Source organism: Larus michahellis, chromosome 4 (genome assembly GCF_964199755.1).
Source record: "Larus michahellis chromosome 4, bLarMic1.1, whole genome shotgun sequence".
In the NCBI taxonomy this organism is placed as follows: Eukaryota; Metazoa; Chordata; class Aves; order Charadriiformes; family Laridae; genus Larus; species Larus michahellis.
Genome location: NC_133899.1, coordinates 90,958,148 through 90,977,417, shown reverse-complemented (window position 1 = coordinate 90,977,417; position 19,270 = coordinate 90,958,148). Strand labels below are relative to the sequence as shown.

The 19,270-nt window shown below is 41.2% G+C and overlaps 1 protein-coding gene across 1 annotated transcript; it reads right to left on the bottom strand.

Moving 5' to 3' along the window:
* Positions 1-14,339: 14,339 nt before the first annotated feature.
* On the bottom strand, positions 14,340-17,175 carry FADD (Fas associated via death domain). Its single transcript, XM_074586349.1, has 2 exons — positions 16,641-17,175; positions 14,340-16,158 (listed from the first exon to the last, which is right to left on the bottom strand). Exons 1-2 carry the CDS (start codon positions 16,939-16,941, stop codon positions 15,872-15,874), a joined length of 588 nt encoding a protein of 195 aa, XP_074442450.1. The 5' UTR covers positions 16,942-17,175; the 3' UTR covers positions 14,340-15,871.
* Between the last annotated feature and the right edge of the window lie 2,095 nt (positions 17,176-19,270).

Sequence of the window (19,270 nt, the reverse complement as noted above, 5' to 3'; positions counted from 1 at the left end):
CCATGGCATATAAATGTCTGCTATATAAAAGGGAGGCACTGTCTCCTCATGTATAAAGAGCTCGGTATTTATTCATGCCCAAAAGGATGGCTCAGTCCAGGAGGGAACTTGAATCCAGAATATCCTAGCTAAGGAATATGCCTCCCACGTGTCATACTGCAAATACCTTCGTTAGGCACCTTGCTTTGTGAACGTTACGCTCAAAGTCCAGACTGTGGATGCAGCAGAATTTCTGCGATGCCTCAAAAATATCTGAAAGGCCTGATTTTGAAGCCATACTGCTATCCCTGTGTGCAGTCCACCCTAGCCCAGAGTGGATCATTGTAGGGTCAGTGCTTCAAATACCACAAACATGACTGAATAATCAGGTCTTTGCATAACGCTCTGTGTTGCACATAATACACATGAACTAATAAAGTCAGGAGAACTCCTAGGTGTTTACTGCAAAATACCAAAATATTTTTCAGCATTCCTATTTACTTTGTAGTACAAGGGAAACAGTTGCCTTTCTTTCTTCCTCCTGGGCCTGTAACCCGTGATATACCATGTACATTATGAGTACTATCAGCTGAGGGCTTTTTAACTAAATGAGTATGATATTTCTTCTGTAAGTTCAGCAAGAGGTCTGGCTCCCTGTCCATGTCATTTAGCGAAACATCGCCCTTGTAGACATGTCCAGAAAGAGCCATGCTCTAAAGCAGCTGACAGCAAAGTAATCAGTTCAGAGACCCAGGTTAAATTATCTCTTTGCACCTAGAATCCACATGATGCAATTCAAACAAAAGCTGTTAAAAACAGGGAGGAGAAAAAAAAAAACAAAACAAAACAAAAAAAAAAGGCAGCTTTCCTTTCCTGTCACATGATAAATTAGATCCTAGTGTTTATCCAAGCTCAGCAAAACAGCAACCTCTTCCTGCCAGCAAGTTTTGCAGGGCGAGGTGTCGGTGTCAGGGTCCGGCCGTTCCGAGCTGCCTTCCCTGTCGGCAGCGGGGCTCTGAGGACAAACACCTGCTGCCACCCGCTCCCCGCGAGGAAGAGCTTCTCACCAGAAGGTGAAGGAGCAAAGCGCTCCTCTCTTCACTTCCCAGCAGCACAGGCTTGCATCCGCTGCTTTCTCTGCCCACAGAGTGCTTCATGGTTCATTTGTACTGAAATTTCCTTTGTGAGCCTCAAAGCCACCCTGTGCCAGCACAAAACCTCCGCTGAAAATAGTCCAAGAGCGCCTACGCATTTTTTTTTCCTTCTGAATCAAGCCGATGGTACCTTATTTACTCCCTGTCCTTTACAGATGACTTAATGACTTATCAGCAAAATGCATTTTGAACACATTTCAGGCATTTCATACCAAAATGAATAGATGAAAGAACAGGATTTTTGCCAACAGCACTGATTATTCTTTTGTCAGTAGATAGATGTGACCTGGGCTATTCTGTTACCGTAACAAATGTCTCCAGAGGTTGCTAGACAGAAGAGACGCTTTGCCTGAGGGAGAAGGAACAAGAGGGGAAGAGGCTGGAAGGTGGCCTATAAAGAAGAGGACGGAGGTAATTAATGGTTATGCCCATGTATAAAGATAAGTGCACTAGTAAATGTGTCAGCCCTTCGGCAACAGAAGCCATGACTTGTAGAAACCATGCCTTGACACAGTTCTTCTTTACATCGACATTTTATTTATATAATATGGGTCTACAGGGATCTATGTCAGATTTAAGCAGGTGTAAATCAAATCCGAATTTGGACGTACTGCATCTGATAGGAAGAAAAGTCCGCACAAAACACACAGGAAAGTGAAGACATGCAGAAAGCTCTTAAGAGACCAAATAAACTTACACGATTCATTTTAATGGGAATCATACCCTATGTCGATGCCATAAATATTTTCCAAATTTAGCTGCTATTCCTGCAAAGCCACATAAGCCCACTCAAGTACAAACGCACTGAACTCGAAAAGGTTTTCAGCTTAGTTTCAGCTTCAGTTGTGCAATTTGCAGCTCAGAATTGTTGCAGCTGTTGTCTTTTTTGTATGGATTTACAGCAGCAGAAATCCCCCTGAGCAAAAAAGAATTTCTAAAGCAAAGTATCATTTATTTCAATCTTGAGTGAAATATACCTCTAATATCTAATGCAAACATAGTCTACACTAAGTGAATGTACTGCTTGCAGCACAACTTCAAATAGTTTTTTTTGGAACTATAATGAAAGTACATTCGGTTATAAGTTCAGGACAATAGGGTTGCACATTATTTAGCTATGCGTTTTTTTTTTTAAAGAATACTTTTAGGAAAGGCCAGATTCATGTGACATAGTTGTGAATAATATTGGAAGAAGAAACTGTCTGGAGTCAAGAATTCAGAACCAGCTGTGATAATGCAGCTCCTGACTAACTAGAACAGGTTTGGATACATTCCACCTGGCTGACCACCTACATCATGAACCCATTTACCCTCGGTTGCCTCTGTAATCAGTGGAGCGAGAGAGCCGCTCCATGGGAGTGATTCAGATCTTTGGTGTGGTCCATGAATCACCCGCTCAAGATGCTTGTCTCTTCTCATTGACTACAGAGGCAGCCTAAGGCAGCCGGACTCCTGCCGTGGGAGCCATGGTTAGATGTCTAAACCAGCGTGAGATGAATCTGGGCTGGGATGCTGGATACGTGCAAGAAACAGCAGAATTTGTTTGTAGGAAAGCAAGTAAAATGAATGTGGATGTCCATAGAAATAAGCAGTGCCGTTATTGGCTCCATTGCTTTGGATTCAGCAGCCCAAGATTTGTCTGTCTTGTTAATTTTAACTGGTCTGGAATTAAGTTACTGTATTTGCAAGACTGGAGCCTATAGCTTCAGAACCATGGCAACCTATCAGGATATGTAAAAAATCAATTACCTAGAAAAAAGAATTATGTTATTTTTATTCCAAAACACCTTGTCTACGCATGCACTGAGCCCAGGGTGAGCTCTGTAGATGCTGAGCCTTTCACCTGTTTATTTCGCAAGACTCCAAGAGAGAACGGGAATTGGTTTCTACACAGATCATTTCAAAATTGAGGCTCCAGCTTTTAGAACGTTTTGAGACCTGTTAAGAGAAAAAAAAAATAAAGGATTGTATTATTTTAATAATACATGCAATCAGCTTTCTAAATAGTCTGACTAGAGCAAAAAGGATTTGCCTGGGAAGTAACACTTCTGTTCCTGTAAATCGGCATTTGAAGGGGAAAAAGAAGTTTATTTTCACTTTGTCTGCTATGCAGAGGCTCCTACTGTTTCAAGTGGCTTTGGAGTAGGCACTAAGCAAATCAGACCATGATTTCTATGTACTCAGGATCCTCTATTATTAGACCTTCATATTACTGTAAAGTAGAGAACAGCATTTAAAAATAAAGAGAACTCATATAGCACGTTAGCCTATTTTTAATCCTTAACTGACTAGATTTCAAGTGATAATATACCTTTCATTACATGCACATTGCCCGCATGAAGTTGTATGCAGCAATCGCTATCTTCGTTATTCAGATGCATGCTGAAATGAAATATTAACCTGTGTATGTGAAGAGAATAATTTTGTTAAGGTATCAGTCCCGAATTGTTATGGGTGTAAACACGGCAAAATGATTTTTCTGTGCAACCAGCTTCAGCTTATAGGCAAATGACAATGCAAATAACGTTTTCAGTGAATCATTGGTTTATGTACACAAGTTAAATGCTTATTTTTACCATTTGAGAACTCCCCACTGTCTTCACAGTATTTACTAAAAATATTAATTTGCTAACATTAATTGGCTGAGATGGTGACTAAAAAACAACACAGCCTCAAAATGAAGTGATAAAGAAAACCGCAACAGATACAAATTCTAAAAACTATGGAAACTTGGAATGGCAGCAATGTGTTTTACCAAAAAAACCATTCCCAGTTTCAAGGTGATCCTAAGGCACAGGTGAAATTGTCTGCCAATAGATAATGGTGTATTACGCTGCTATCAAAGAAAGTTAATTTCCCAGTATTATTTTCCTGTTCTGATTAATAGCAATTCTGCCTAGGCAAGCAAGTCATTTAAAACTAAATTTCACCCTCGGCATTTTGAGAAGAAGGTTATTAGGTCAGGATCTGACATGGAAAATAAGTATAGGTATAAGCCATTTAATGGTAAACATTCAGCTCAGCCCACCTACGAGTAGCCCTAAGCAGCAGAGTGACATTTAAGAGCAATCAGAGTCAGAAGAGAACCTTCAGGGAAAACAGACAATACTTTAGAAAAAGCAGCTCTACTTTTGCCAGAGAAAAAAACCCAAGACCTTTGGGAACAGTGCTCAAGTGAACTTGAAACAAATACTAAGAAAAATGATGGAAACATAGTAAGTGGACCTCCTCCTCTTTTGTATAGTTACCATAGGTTCTTTTTAAGTAAATTCCTTCCCTGCTTGCTTCTCTATTGGTCTGTCCTTACCTTTCAGCAGTATACCTTGTGCCGAAAAGTCTACCCTACCCCAATGTTGAACTAACAAATACATGGAAGGTAGCGCATGCCTGTCAACATGTAAGCCAAGAGAGCTGCGAGTGCTCTCGTCCTTAGCTTTTAAAGAAATGCCATGACTTTGAGCAAAATTCCCGGCAAGTCTATAAGCCCAGGGCGTGCAGCACACGACCGGGGCGAGAGGTGCAGCGGGGAGGAGAACCGGCAGTGCCTGCCGGAGAAGGCAGGGTGCCAGCAGCATCCTCTCTAACGTCAACAGGAGCGGTAGCTGCCTCTGCACCGCCCTGCTTGCACACGTTGTCCCTACCGCTGGATTCACGTTTCCTTTAAAGAAAGGCAGTTTCAGGGTTCCAGTCTGAAATTATAATTTTAGTGCTGCTAAGATAACCCAGCGTGTAATTGTGCAATTATACAGCTGAAAACGGCCAATTTCTGCATCCCCTTCTAGAAAAAAGAATAGATCTGTTGTTAAGAACAGAGCAAGACATATGCAGCTTCAGAGAGCTACTACTGAGCAGTACTTACATTGGGAACTGAAGCTAATGCTGCCATAAGTAATTATATTAACCTCCTGTTTGATATTGACATAACACGGCTTTCTGTCTGGCCCAAAACCACAAGTGCCAGGTGCCAGATGAGGCTGGGCTTTGTGCGTGCAGCAGTACCCACGCTACAGTGGTGTGCACAGACACTCACGGCAGAGTGGCATCCTGCGGAGATGGCAGCGCCGATAGCAGGGCTAACAGTGAAAATGGACTCCCGCCCCTCATGTGGACATTTATGAGCACGGGCACCACCACGGTCCACATTGCCTGCTCTAACTGGAGTCACACTTTCTATAAAGCAGGTTGTGCTTCTTGACCCATCCCTGTGGGTCACTCCTCGGAGTTCGAGCGTCTTACAGGAGCGTGTTTATCTTCACCTGAGGTTTGATCCAGCGTGTCCTCAGCTGCCGTTCTTCACGTGTAGTCTTGTGCCAGTCTAGTCATGTGCCAGGTCTTCACGTGTATTCCTTTGACTCATCTTAGCTACCAACAAACGATTTGTCCTTTATTACACCAAATAATATCTTAGTCACTTGAGTTTTCTTTTTGCCTTTTTCTCTTTGCCTGAATGCTTTGTTCCTTTGTACAGAGGTATTTACATAGCTTTCATCAAATTACATGTAATTAATGCTGGCAGTTATTAAATAAAAAGCCATTTACAATCTAGCTGCTGAAAGTAAGATTACACGGCATGTAGCTTGCAAGAGAAAAAAAGACAAGAGAAAAGGGTATGAAAGGTAGTCCTCTCCCTGCTCCTGGTTAAGAAATCATTATTTCTAGGAAGGTGGACAAGAGCTGAAAAAATCTTGTGACTTTTTCACAAGCGAAAATAAAAAAAACACAAACATTTAGGAAATGTTTAAAAGCCACATGTAAAATATAAAGGGTAATAACTCATAAATGAAAAAATAGCAGACTTGACATTGTTCATCTGTGCCGTAACAACGAGGGCAAATGATTTATTTCAAAGCTAAATTCCTTGTTCTCCTGAACACAGTTCGTATTAAAGACCCTTTGACCCGTACCATCTGTTTGCATTGTAATTCACATTTAAAAGAGTCAACATAAATATTGACTCACGATCAGGTTCTGGCTTAGGCCTGTAAGTTAAGCTGCCGCAATACACTTAAGCTTTTGCGCAAAGAGCTGGAGGAATATTGGTCACTTTTTCCTTTCGTGTTACAATCAATCAGTCAGTCAGTGCTCCAGATACAGGTCACATCCTCTCGCAAATCTAAATAAACTTCTAACTTTCCTTTGTCCCTGAAGCAATTTTAAGTGCTGATGCCTAAAACTTCCAGAAATCATTAACATTTCTTCATATATGAATGTGAAATATTAAGGCTAGCCAAGGTGAGATTAATTTGGTGGTTTCGGTCTAGTGAACTGTTGCCTTTGCCACAAAAGCCATCGAGGAACTTGGCGCCAACTCGTTCTTTGTAGTTTTTACCTGTGAAGCCAAAGACTGAAATGACAGGGGCTCGCCTATCTTTTGCCGTAATCATTTAGGGGCACCATGAAAGTGCACGCAGAACGAGAGGGAAGGAGTCTTCCATCCGCTGTGGTCAGGTAGATCGTTTCTAAACTGCACTGTACCTGTTCAGTCTTTTCTTTTTGGTGTCTACAAGCTGCTGCCTGCAAGAGCAGAAGTAACAGGGAAGAAAACAGCATCGCAGCTCTTGCATTGACCCAAAATATTAGATTGAAGGAAAATGTTGAAAATTATTGTCACTGATGACCGCTCCAACATATACTAGGAATTAAGCCAACTCTTGCATTTAAATCTGTGAGATTAAAACAATGGCTTAAAATCACTTTTGCTCTGCCTCTTGAAGATGCAGCAGCTGGCCCTGAATTTGTATTTAATGTTTAGTGTTGTCCCAGAAATACGACACAGTTGTTTCTAGCAAAACTAGGGCTGCTCCTGGAGATTGTCGTAGGGAGATATTTCTTTACAGTGAGAGACGTAAATTCAAGAAGCAGTATTGAGAAATAGCCCTGTCAGGAAAATCTTGTTTTCCAGATTATATCAAATAAATTTACTTAAGGGTGTGTGTATATATGCATATGTATACACAGGCTATATACACATGGAGGGAGATGTGTGTGTATATATACATATACGCAAGCATACCAGGATTTGAGAGGCACGTCATTTTCACGTCCAGCGCTTTCTTTGTCTCCCATAATAAACCGTACAGTTCCCTTTCACCAAAATAACACGGCACAAGTTTGATTCCAATATATATTTACGAAATATACAAATGCATAAGTATTTACCTGCTACATATCCGTGGATATTCAGCTAAAAGGGGAATATTCGGTATAAGTGATACAACAAAAATAAGTTCCGCAGTACCAGGTTTTTGCTGTAAACAGAATCATCAAATTTTATGCCAGCAAAAAAATCTACAGGACAATTTAAAGTTTTAGGTACCAAATCCAGCGATGTTTTGCTGGATTGGGTTGCTTTATCACGCATTCTGCAGAAAGGTCAGGATGTCCAGCGGGAGCAACGGGGAAGGTTCTTGACTCCCCGTTTTAAGCGTTCGTAGAGACAGCATCTCTTACCTGTCTCGGTTTGCAGCCAAAATACTGCAGAAAAGCCGGCGTATATGGACACCAGTTAGTTCTTAGCAAGGTTTATGAGTGCACAATAGAAGGTTTTTTCAGCTCCTAGACTTCAGTTTGGCTGCATGATTAGAGTTGGGTTTTTTTGTCTGCCTTTAATAATGCCACCTTTGTAGTACCAAAATACGTGACCAAAAGAAGCTGGCAGCGTTCTTGAGCCAGCAGCTCCCCGTTCCTTCTCTTGGCATGGAAAAAGCAGGAAGCTGCTACTGCTGCTGCAACATTTGACATGATAATGTTTCAAAAACAGGATATCCCCTACCTGCTTACAAGTACTGTGGCAATTCCATCCGTGCCCATTTCTTCGTCGCTGAGGTTGTCGTATCCTATTTGAATACATTAAAAATCACAGGAACCGTCTGTCTGAATAACTAGGGACGATTCGAGAAATGTCAAAGTCCTCTTCAAACCACCAAGAAAACAAGCGTTTGTCCTCCCTCAGGCTTGTGTGTTATAATTGTTCAACATTTAATGATGTGGGGGGGATGAGTTTGAGGGAGGGAGATAAGGGATGAAAGTAACCTTTAAAGAAGAAAATGGGACAAGCCTATAGGGCACTTCAGGTACCGTTTAAATAAGAGAAACTGTGATCTAATTTCTCCATAATTCTTTCCCTAGTTCCTCTGAATTAGCCTGCGGGAACTTCTCAGACCTCACAAAACAAATTGAGCTCCCCACAACTCAGACCTGAGCAACAGACATCAGACTTCACTGGTGAGGCCTCTTCTGGCAGAAGACATGGTACAACCCTATTTGAGTCACCGATTATTAAAAGTCACCCTTAAAAAATTCAGTTCAACCTAAATGCAAGTATCCCTCATAATATTACTCTACAAAACAGTAAGAATGCTAACCGAGGAAATGCACAACCAATGGCATTACATTATGTGCGAAAGCAAACTCAGGATTTTCAAAGGTATTGATTGATAGTAAAATTGGTGAAGTACTCCAGCTGGTTTTGCGATGGTATCTGCTTCGAGACTGTTGCTCTAGACACTTCTGCAAACCTTAATTCACAGAAGTAAAGACAGGTGAAATCTCTTTGGCTTTCAAGCTGCAAAATGATCTGGTCCTTACTCAGTAGCTCATCTGGTAGAAATGATTACCGGAGAATCCAGAATTTCTAGGGCTGAGGATTTCTCACTCTCACGAGGATTCCCATGTCCATTCCGGCTATAAGCAACACGAGGAGAGAGGAGGAGATATTCCTAGGGAGAAAATCATGATCAGAGTACCCTACGCCATGCTCCAGCTGCGTTCAGTTACCCACCGAGGCTGTAGGGAGCACAAGCATCAGTTGCATATGGCGAGGAGCTCAAGGACTGCTTGGGATCTTGGCTCAGCACCGATGGGGTCTGGGCACCTTCCTTCTCCAGCATTTCACTCGTGTACTGAATGCAGGATGGAGAATGAGGGTCCCCTCCACAGAGTTACCATCAGAGTCCATGGTTTGTGCACGCCTCTTGCTCCCATTAAGGTACTTACTCATGTTACTGTTTTATTTTGTTCGTCTAACACGAAATAAGGGGTTTAAATTCTTATTCATGCATTTGGTCTCATTCGGTCTCGTCAATAGAGTGAAGGGAATCCAGGCAGGACTGCTGGTGAATACGAAATTCCAGGAAGTGAAAGGAAAAAACCACTGCACAGACCGAAGGGCCTTAATAAATACAGTCATCTAAGATATACCATAACTTTAAATATCCCTCAAAATTCCCAGACAAGATATGGAATTTGACATTTTGATTTAAAGAACCACACCTACTCTACGGAGATAGGAAGTTCTTCAGCATCAAAGTGCTATTTTTTTGTCAGAAGTAGAGTACGTTTTACAGAAGATTGTATGAGCAGGTCCACAGTGAATAACTTATTTAGGTGGTATATAACAGAGCTGCAGGTAGCCGTTAGCTAGAAATGTACACTCTGTTGGCTTTAGCTCTAATTAGATTTAATTCATCTGCATATATATTAGCTACTTCATGCACAAACATGCAATTAGACACACAAGTTTGAATCTTACTGTTCAAGCGGAATACAGAAATGAAAGCTCCATGTGCTAAACTGGTGGTTAGAAAAACGTTGAAAGTAAATTTCTTAATTTCTAGCCCTGCGTTCTCTTGCTCTCCCTGTCCCAATGGGGTGAGGGAACCAAAAGGAGAGAAGTCAGTCAAGAAATTTCATTTGGCATTCCTGCACTTGGAGCTTGGATTTTTTGACACCGACGGGAGACTGCAGTGAATCTCTCAATTAGTACCAGCTTCCAAACATTATTCCGCTGGCTGGGATAGCCAGAAGGTAGCGTGCTGCAGCCACATGCCCCATGCACTGCCGGGCACGGCGGTTGTCATGGGAATAATGGCTTTGGGGGTAATTCAGGCTATCCAGGGTTTCCCACGTTAGGGACTTTATAGTCGGGAAGCTGTGACTAAATTCTGCTCACAATGAGCATAATGAAAGAAAAAAAAATAATAAAATATAGGATTTGGATCCTAGAAACCATGGGCCAAGACCTGCCAGGTGCTGCACCCTTTTAATTCATATTTTCTCTGCAACTTTTTTTTTTTCAAAATTTGGCAATATGCCTTGAAGCGACAGGAAGCACCTCGCAGGGAGACCACTGGTGGGGAAAAAAAAAAAAAAGAAAAAAAAGAGATAAGCATTTAGCTCAATTGTTCACATATTCAGTTGTTTTTTATTTAACAGATGTGGAAACCTATTCCTTAAAGAAAATATTCTATTTTTAAAAACAAATAGTACAATTCTGAAGAATGGGAAAAAGATGAGCTAATTTTGAGTGGAACTCTAAAGTGAAAAGCCTGTGAATACTCGAAATCTCAAGGCATTAATGACAAGGAAAGTTTTGTAGCTTAATTTTTATACTAAACCTTTCTCACAGTTTATATGCTCACTGTACAAATCTGGTATCTGGTTTGCATACAAAAATCACTTAACTTTTGTACAGAAAGGCAGTCTTCAGGCATCCCTTTTGATGTATCCCTTTGGACAAATCTTTGCCGCAGGTAGCGCATACGTTTGCGGAATAGCTGTTAAAGCCCTTTTAAAAGTTAGACTTACTAAATTCTGCAAATTATTTTCTGAAGTTAATAGTCCTGCTGAGATCAATAGGAATAATGGAATTAAGAAGTGGAAAAGAAAACAACATTACAAAAAATGTCAACATTTTAATTGCAAGGTTATTGCTTTACGTAAAAGTTCTATAAAACCAGGCTCACCTGTAATTAAAATGCCAACAGAAAATCCCAGCTGGATGTTTTTTACATCTCTGATGACAATGGTCCAATTTTCTCTCTGTGTAGCTTCAAAGAGCACAAGAGCCTGGTCTGAAGGCTTGAACACTACCAAGTAAATCAAAATGCCACTTTGATAACTTTTTGAAACATCAGACATACAACGTTGACACGAAGCTGTTTTCCTTAGCAAAGGTACTTACTGCATTGTATTGGAGATGTAATCCTCAAAACCTCTTTCATAGATGTTATTTTTTATATAGCAATCTCTTCAGAGTCTTACAGAATACATACAAAAACCTTAATGTGGCTACAATAGCTGGTAACTTTGAAAGCTTTTTTAAGTAGTGTGACCTGCCAGAAACGCAGCATTACCCTTTTTTTTGAGAAACTAAACCCCAAGCTAAAAGAAAGGAGATACGTTACCATCCACACGGCATATTTGGAAAACGATGAAAAAGCTTTCAACTTCCAACACTGATCTAATCGCCGTAATTACTGAATTTAAGCTCAGTAAGTATTACCAACTTAAGATATTTTCATTGTGTATATTACATCAAATTTTACAAGAACAAATCTGTTGTTATTTTATTTTTAGTCTGTTTTAAGACATGAAGGCATAGTGCTCTCAAGAATGAAACGGTAGCAGAAATAGCTCTGTGGATGAAACTTATGCCTATGCAATCATTAAGAGTGCCTGTAAATGTATTCCATGCAGATTCCCACGCAGAAGCCTGCGCTAATCTGTGCTTTCCCAGCAGCTGAGTAAAGCTGTGCTTCCTTTGCTCCAAACCTACCATTCCCAGGACCCATTGCAACACACCCTCGTAATGTTAAGTAATCCTCAGCTACAAACGTTTTCACAAAGACAAAGATTGATTCTTTCCAAGCTCTTGAACCTTTACTTGAAACTCCTTCCCCTACCCCTCATCTCACCCCCACAATTCCTGTTTTTATGGTATACATTTAAAACTGTGAACTAGTTTCCGTAATTCTACCAATGCATCCTTGCAATAAAAACACTGGCAGAAGAAAGAAGTAATAAATCAAAACCAACTTAGAACAACATTTTCCATGCTGGAACACATTTTAAGGACATACGTGATCCATGCAGGGGACGGGAAGAATAGCACAAACCACCTTTTAATAATTGTGAAAGAAACAAAGACAGTGATTAGAAGTAAAATTAAATTGAAAAATACTCGACCAAAAAGCTGAATTAACAACATGCTGAGTGCCAGAGAGAGCTCGGAGATACAGCATGTGTTACTAAGCTTTTTGCGTTAGACAATTAAATGAAACAATTAGATTTCATAAAGTAGCCAATTATGTCAGGACGGAAACAAAGGCTGGAGGAAATACAGCTGCTTGTGTCTGAGGAATGAAGAAAAAGGAAAACAAAGCATTGCGTTTGAAATATTCATGGCAACCAATTTGTATAAGAGGAATTTTAATTAAAAGTCTAGAAAATTTAACTCAGTAATGAAAAGAATGTAATTAAAAAAACCAAACCCAAACCAAACTTAATATGCAATATATAATTTGTATCTTCCAAAATCATAGGACATGGCAGCAAGTACCAAAAGGGACTGTGAAGCGACATGCAAAAACAATCCGCCAAAACTGAGAATTCTCCCGAGATGACATTTTTGACTCTCAGCGTGTTTTGGTGTGTTGTTTTCTCAAGGCTGCAAGGAAACAAGACTCTCGAGTGACTAAAAGGTTTTATTAATTCCTCACAGGCAGGAACTCTTGCAGAGTATCATAGAGAATTTGATAAAATGGGTAAAGTTACTTGTCTTACACATTTAAAGCTTTAAGTGTGCGTGAACGCTTCAGTGCCAGTTTATGTTTCACAGAAGCCTCTACCAATTTGACTTCTGAACACATCTTCTAAAAGCCTGAACAGGTTTAGAATAAGCTATAAGCTGTGTTTTTAATTAATTATAAAACAAATGCAACATCCTTACCACAGCACGACTGGCAGAGAAAACAGTTGCAAGGCACTTACTCACAGAAGGCCTATATCCCATGCACGTGCTGCACTGACACTTGATTTTAGGCTCCTGAGGGCTCGCAGAGAATTTTTTTTCTCTTATACTTCTCTGAGTGACAGCATTCAAATGCTATTCCTGCTAGGAAAACTATAGCCTTTTTAGCACTTCTGAGAAATTCAGTAACAAAGCTTTTTGCCTTTTTTCTTTTTTTAATGTTCCAAGAAGGACATCGGTAACATAATGCCCATTTAGCGCCACTCCTTGCTTTAAAACTGTCCTTAACGTTTATCTTACCCCAATTAGAGACCATCATAGACAACAATCCTGTAACATAAAAAAAACCAGTTCCATTTATTTTGTTTTAAAGGAAGTATTTTTTAATGAAATGTGCACAAAATTATACAATATAAAAATTGAATTCAATTTATAAAAATATGTATATTTGAGTCCAAAATACTTAATTTGAAAATAAGAAGAGTGCTAACTGGATCACAACACATTTCAAATTGCACCCTTTTCCCTTACCCCCCCTCCCAATAAAAAGTTTTTGTTCCCTTTGTTCCGCTTGATTTTGTTCTCGCATCATCAACTTTTTAATCTCTAATAAAAACAGTTTTAAATTGGCCCTGAGGTACTGATCAGATTGATGCAGTCTAGGTCATTGGCTTCATACACAGTAAAACAACCAGTACGTACAAATCCTTAAAGGAACAAGATTTTTTATCTTCTGAGGCAGAATATTTCTTGTAGCTGATGAGCGCTTGGCTACAACTAACAAGTTATTCCTACTTATTCTTAAAAGATCCTGGTTATATCCAGTAGGCAGTGCACTACTTTTCATATTCCCGATAAACGTATCTTATATGACCCAGAAGACCTATTACAACTGGACAAGAAAAACATGTTACTGGTCAAATTGAACTTGGAACTGCTGCAGAGCTGGTTCACCACAAACAAAACGCATCTCCACTTCTACTCCACTCTGCTCACAAAGATTGCTTACAGGCATGAAGAAGAAGTGCCTGAAGCGATTTTCTTTAAATACTGTAGAATGAAGACTGTATCTATTAAACAAAACCCTCTGAAACATTTGATCTAGTCATTTAGCTGAGGCACAGCACTGTATCTCCTACTGGAAGTCTGGAATTGACAATCGATACTGATAGGTATTGGAGCAAGTACTTACAGAACTGCACCTGCCCAAAAGGCTGACAGGTGGAAACTTCTGTATTACCCGTTGTTCCTTTGCTTGGATACAACCCCTGATATTTAGTATACTATGATTAAAAAAATACTTCTGCAAATCATTTAAGGGAAAACCTTAATAAAAAGGTAAGTCCACTTTACAGCAGTTTCCATTAACTACAGTCAAGTATTCAAGTGTCATCTTCTAAACGAGGAGCACCAACTGCAATAAAAACTCGAAAAAAATTATCAATCTCACAACATTTATGCAGAGTAGTGGTATATTTTGTGCTGACACCCGGCCTTCACAGTAATGGCACCATGTACTAAGAACCTGAAAGGAGCTAAAAGTCACACAGGTACAGTAGCAAAAAAGAAGCCTCTCAAGTTTCTATTGATGTAGTTAGAAGGATGTTCGCAGTAACAAACAGTCCTACTCATTCAAGCAACAATGATTTCGGAGAACTTTTCCCCCTCACATAAGGGATAGTCCCCAGAGGCCTCTACAGCCCTGCATGTCTTTAAGCTTGTGCAATTTCTCCAGTCTTAAGTTAGGTATGAAGGCCATTTTTCGAAGTCTGTTCCAAATTAAAGATGAAAACTGAATCTGGTCTACTTCATAAATCCTCTGCAAGTTTTTTACAACCACTTTCCAAAAAAATGTGAAGGAGCAGGAATGAACTAAAAAACTGCAGAGGACTTGGATGAGGAACTGGATCTGGAGCGACCTTTGAAGAGAACAAACTGTGGCGAAAGACAACTGGTCTTCGCTGGGTATCACCAGAGGAAAGTCAGTACCACATACTGATTCAGTAGGCTTTCACACCTCTCCACTAAAAAGAAACCAAATTGTTTTCTTGTTTGTTTTTTTTTTTTGCTGTGGTTTTTTTTTTTTTTTTGTTTTGTTACAGTACAGACTTCTGTTACCCAGGAGCACAGATAACTGCAGCATACTTATGAGGTGAGCTGCAACTTCCAGCAGGCATGACCAGACTCTGTGATATAGGTTACAAAAGGAATAGTAAAGAATCTTAAAACATTCACAGAGGTAAAAAGAGACTACTGTAAACATCTGAGAGATGCACACAATTTCTTTGATAGTTTCAAGAGGATACTTCCTTCAGGATGATGAAGGCACTTGATACAGACATTTGATTTCAACTGGTTAATTTTCAATCTGGCAAATTTTCTGCCAAGAAAAAGCCACCACAATAGTTACTAGCCCTCCTGCACTGCAGTCTTAGGGCCTGAGGTTACAGTTGTCTTAGTATTCTTTTACGGAGCGCAAATGTATTTGATAAATTATGGAAGATATTATCTTACGCTAATGAAAAAAAAAAAACCAAACCCCAGTACACAGCTAAGAGATCTACCCCTGCCTTTCACCCTGCAGTTATAACAGCGCACAGAAATAAAAAATATCCAATCCCCCCCCCGAAATTTTAAATTACAGTTGCCTCAGGAGTGTCCCACGGATGTATTTCCAGATAACAGTACAGCAAATATTGTTTTCAGGTGGGTAGTAGAACAAAAGTGTAAGAATTTCTACCAAATGGAGTTTAGGTCTTCTAAGTTAAAATCTCTTCAAGGAAGCATCAAGCTACAAGGCATTACCTGAATGGCATTTGTTTTTATGTTAATCTTCATCTGACCACAAATCAGCCTATTAACGCACATAAATTAATGGCAGAGTAAGTAACAGGAACCAATGATATTGATTCTGGTTCAGAAGAGAAGGCGGTACTTTTAGTTTTTTTCATCCGTATCTGTGGGATAGGGAAGTGTTGTTATACAGATTTCAGCTGGTTTCAGTGTTCAGTTGCAAGAGTTTCTTTTCAACTTTGTCTGCCACCAAATTCATATTACAGCCCCGAAGAGCTTTTATTAAGTCAGCCACCTTCGCATCTCTTCCCTTCCACTTCTGCCACTCTCGGAGTGACTGATAAAACTGTTCACGCAAGTTATATGGATTGGCTGCCACTATTCTTTCCAGTTTCACTTCAGAAACGTCAAGTTTTCGCACCAGCATTTTCCAGTCTTTCCCAACGTTATCACATATGACTTCAATAGCTGCCTTCTGAAAACCTGAAATAGCAAAAACATATCAAGTTAGTGATGGATTTACTAAGAAATGGTGAATGTTTTTAAGTTAGGGTTGGTTTTTTTTTAGCAAAACGTTACTACTCTTGCTGCTTTGCAAATACTGAAAGTCACACCACGTTCTGAAAAGCCACTGGATATACTTGGAATCCCAAGTACATAGCAGGATTTCCAAGTGACCATTCGATTAAAAAAAAAAAAAAATAAACGGAAGAAATTAGAAGTTTCCACCCCGGAAAACTGTTTGCAGCATATGCTGCCCTCATGGTATGTTTCCAGGGTGCAACACAGCCCCGTGCAGCAGTTTGTAGCTGAAACACCCTTAGCAGTGGGCTGTGCTACAGGAGGCACTGAGGGCAGCCCTGCTCTGTGTCCGCTCTCGGCATACCCACCGCTGGGGGATGCCTACAGATTTACTGGGGTTGGCTGGGGAGGGGAGGAAATGAAAAAAAAAGTAATCCACCTACGTTTTTCGTGTGCATCTGGTTGATCATCGGGAGCATTAACTTCCCCTTCCTCTTCGAACTGCTTTAGCTGTGAGACCAAGTCTTCCCTTTTAATGTTCTTAAACAATTCTTCAAGAACCGATACCTTGTCGCTTGCAATTAGCTGCTGCTCGAGGAGGATGCCAAAGAGATCCCTACCGCTCCGCACGGACTCCAGTCTCCTTTTCGAAATTTCCTTCCGGCAGAGAAACTTCAGGGAATCAAGCTCAGAGTCCGACAAGCTCGAGGAGAAGGAGTTCAGCAGAATCAAGAACGGATCCATGGCGCCGAGGCCTACACCGCAAACCACAAGCAGGCCCCGGGGCGAGACACCGGCGGGGAGGGAAGGCTGACGGAGTCCCGTCCCCGCCCCCCGCAGGCGGATTAGCGTTCCTGTTTTCACAGGGAGACTTCCCGGGAGGCCGGAGGGCACGGGGAGACGAGACGAGACCCGGCCCTGCCTGGCCCCGGCGCCGCCGCGATGGCGGAGCGCTGACCCTGACCCCCCGCCCGCGCGCCGGAGGCGGCCTTGCCCGGAAATCACATGACGGCGGCGGCGGCGCGTTCCCCTCTGCCCGCCACAAGATGGCGGCTGCAGAGAGGGCTCTGCCACGGCCGGCCGCGGGTGTCGCCGCCGAGGTTTTAGAAACCCCGCGGTGCTCAAAAGGCCTTCGGAGGCGAGCGGGTTTGTTTAATGGTGCCGATTGCAACAGGTGTGTTGGAGCCAAGCTCGGCGCGGTCGGTCTTCTGCTGTAGGAGGAGCCGAGCCGGGTCTCGGTGCCTCAGCCGAGCTCTAAGTTGGGGGAATCCTAAGTTCCCCGTTTAATAAGAATTATTTGCCTTTTTGTGAGGTACCTAAACCTACATGGGTTAGGTTTTGGGGTGGTTTTGTTTTTTTTGCAAAAGAGGAGAAGGAAGTACAAGGATGAAAGGACTAGCTCGGCAAAGAACAATAAAGGCCGCATCAGAGCTCCCAAGGAGATGCTGCCGTTCACTCCACGTCCCTCCCTGGCAGCTGCCCGGGAAAGCGGCCTCTGCCCTCTGTGCCTGGCCTGAGACCCCTGGCCTTGCCTTGCAAACACAGGGCTTGCAGCCTGTGCTTCGTTCCTCACAAAGATTAACTGTGACATGAAGTAACTCCTGACCTTTCGAAGGGAAGAAGTGGGGCAAATGTTACTTCCTTTTATTTTGAAGGCAATTTTTATAGAAGGTGAAAGGTGGTGAACTTTTCCTAAAGGGGAAAGTTCCAAGTTCGTCCCATCATTTCTAGGTCCCCAAAGTTCAGAAAAAATGTAATGTTTTTTTCTTCACAGCATGTGTAGGTAGTTCAGGAATTCCCTTCTTTTCTGAACCTGGCATGTTGATTCCCCTAGCTACCCCATTTCCAGCACAGTCTCTTAATTTATTATTGTTGCAACACACAAATAGACCTACAGTCCTCGTCATAAAATGATTGCCATCTCAGATACGCGAGCTTAAGCATTAGTATTTTCTGCATCTACTTCCCCAGTCTCGCGTTCCAACATCATGAACAGCTCCACTCCCAAAACATTTCTAAAAAACTCCCACAGGCACAAGCCCTCCTTAGATAAAACTGCCAGATTTTCAGCATCCTGTTTCAGTCCGTTAGACAGAGCTAGTCTTACACATGATCAAGAAAGCCAATGTCTGGAACTGGCTACATGCACAAAGCCCATCTGTGCATCCACAGCAGTGGGCACAATGACAAAAGAAAATACATATTTAATACTGAATACAAGATTTGTTTCCCATATAATCCTCCCAGGTTATATGAACAGTGGGCAGCCTCATCTCCTGCAAGTAAACATTCCCTTAAAATAATTTTCTTTGCTACAGCATTAGCAATATTTTCTTTGATTTTAACCGGATAACCCCCAAATTCACGATAAATTTGTGACTTCCATCACCCTCCTTCACCACCCCCTCCCCGTTATGTTCCTCATCCAGGAAAGGTGACAGGCACCTAATCATGCCAACCTGAAAAAGCAATTAACATGCGTGTTACTCCCAGTCTCTCAGGTGAAATATAAAAAACCTGTTGAAAAGAGAGATTTTTGTGTAGTCCCTAAATGCTGCAAAGTGGAGGGAATTAACCTGTTGCAGCGTCTGACGGTAAAGTAAATAGCGAGAGGAACTGGCACTGAGAATTGGAGGTGGGGTGAGCTGTGAGTTGAGAGATGTATTTTCTTTCTGCAGTCCTGAATATGCTTTAAACTGAAGGAAAAAAGATTAATAAAAAGAGTAGCGTGATGCCAATATATTGAGAAATATATTTGCAGCGTGTGGATTAATTTAGAAAGCAAATGTAAGCCCTAGTAACAATAGAAGAAGTATAAAATCCAGTTAAATAAAAACCTCATTTTAATTTTGTCAAGGAAGATGACTCTACAGAACAGGAGGAACCAAATCACACGGTGCATAGCTTGTGCCTGGTGATGGCAGCCGGCCGAAGTCAGAGGCAAGTCTACATGAAGGAAGTCTAAATCAGTGTAATTTATATCTTTATTCTCTGTCCCTTGACATGCAATTGAAAACAACATCAACTAAGATTTTAGTAGTTTCACAGGAACTTAGCGGCCAGATTCAGCACT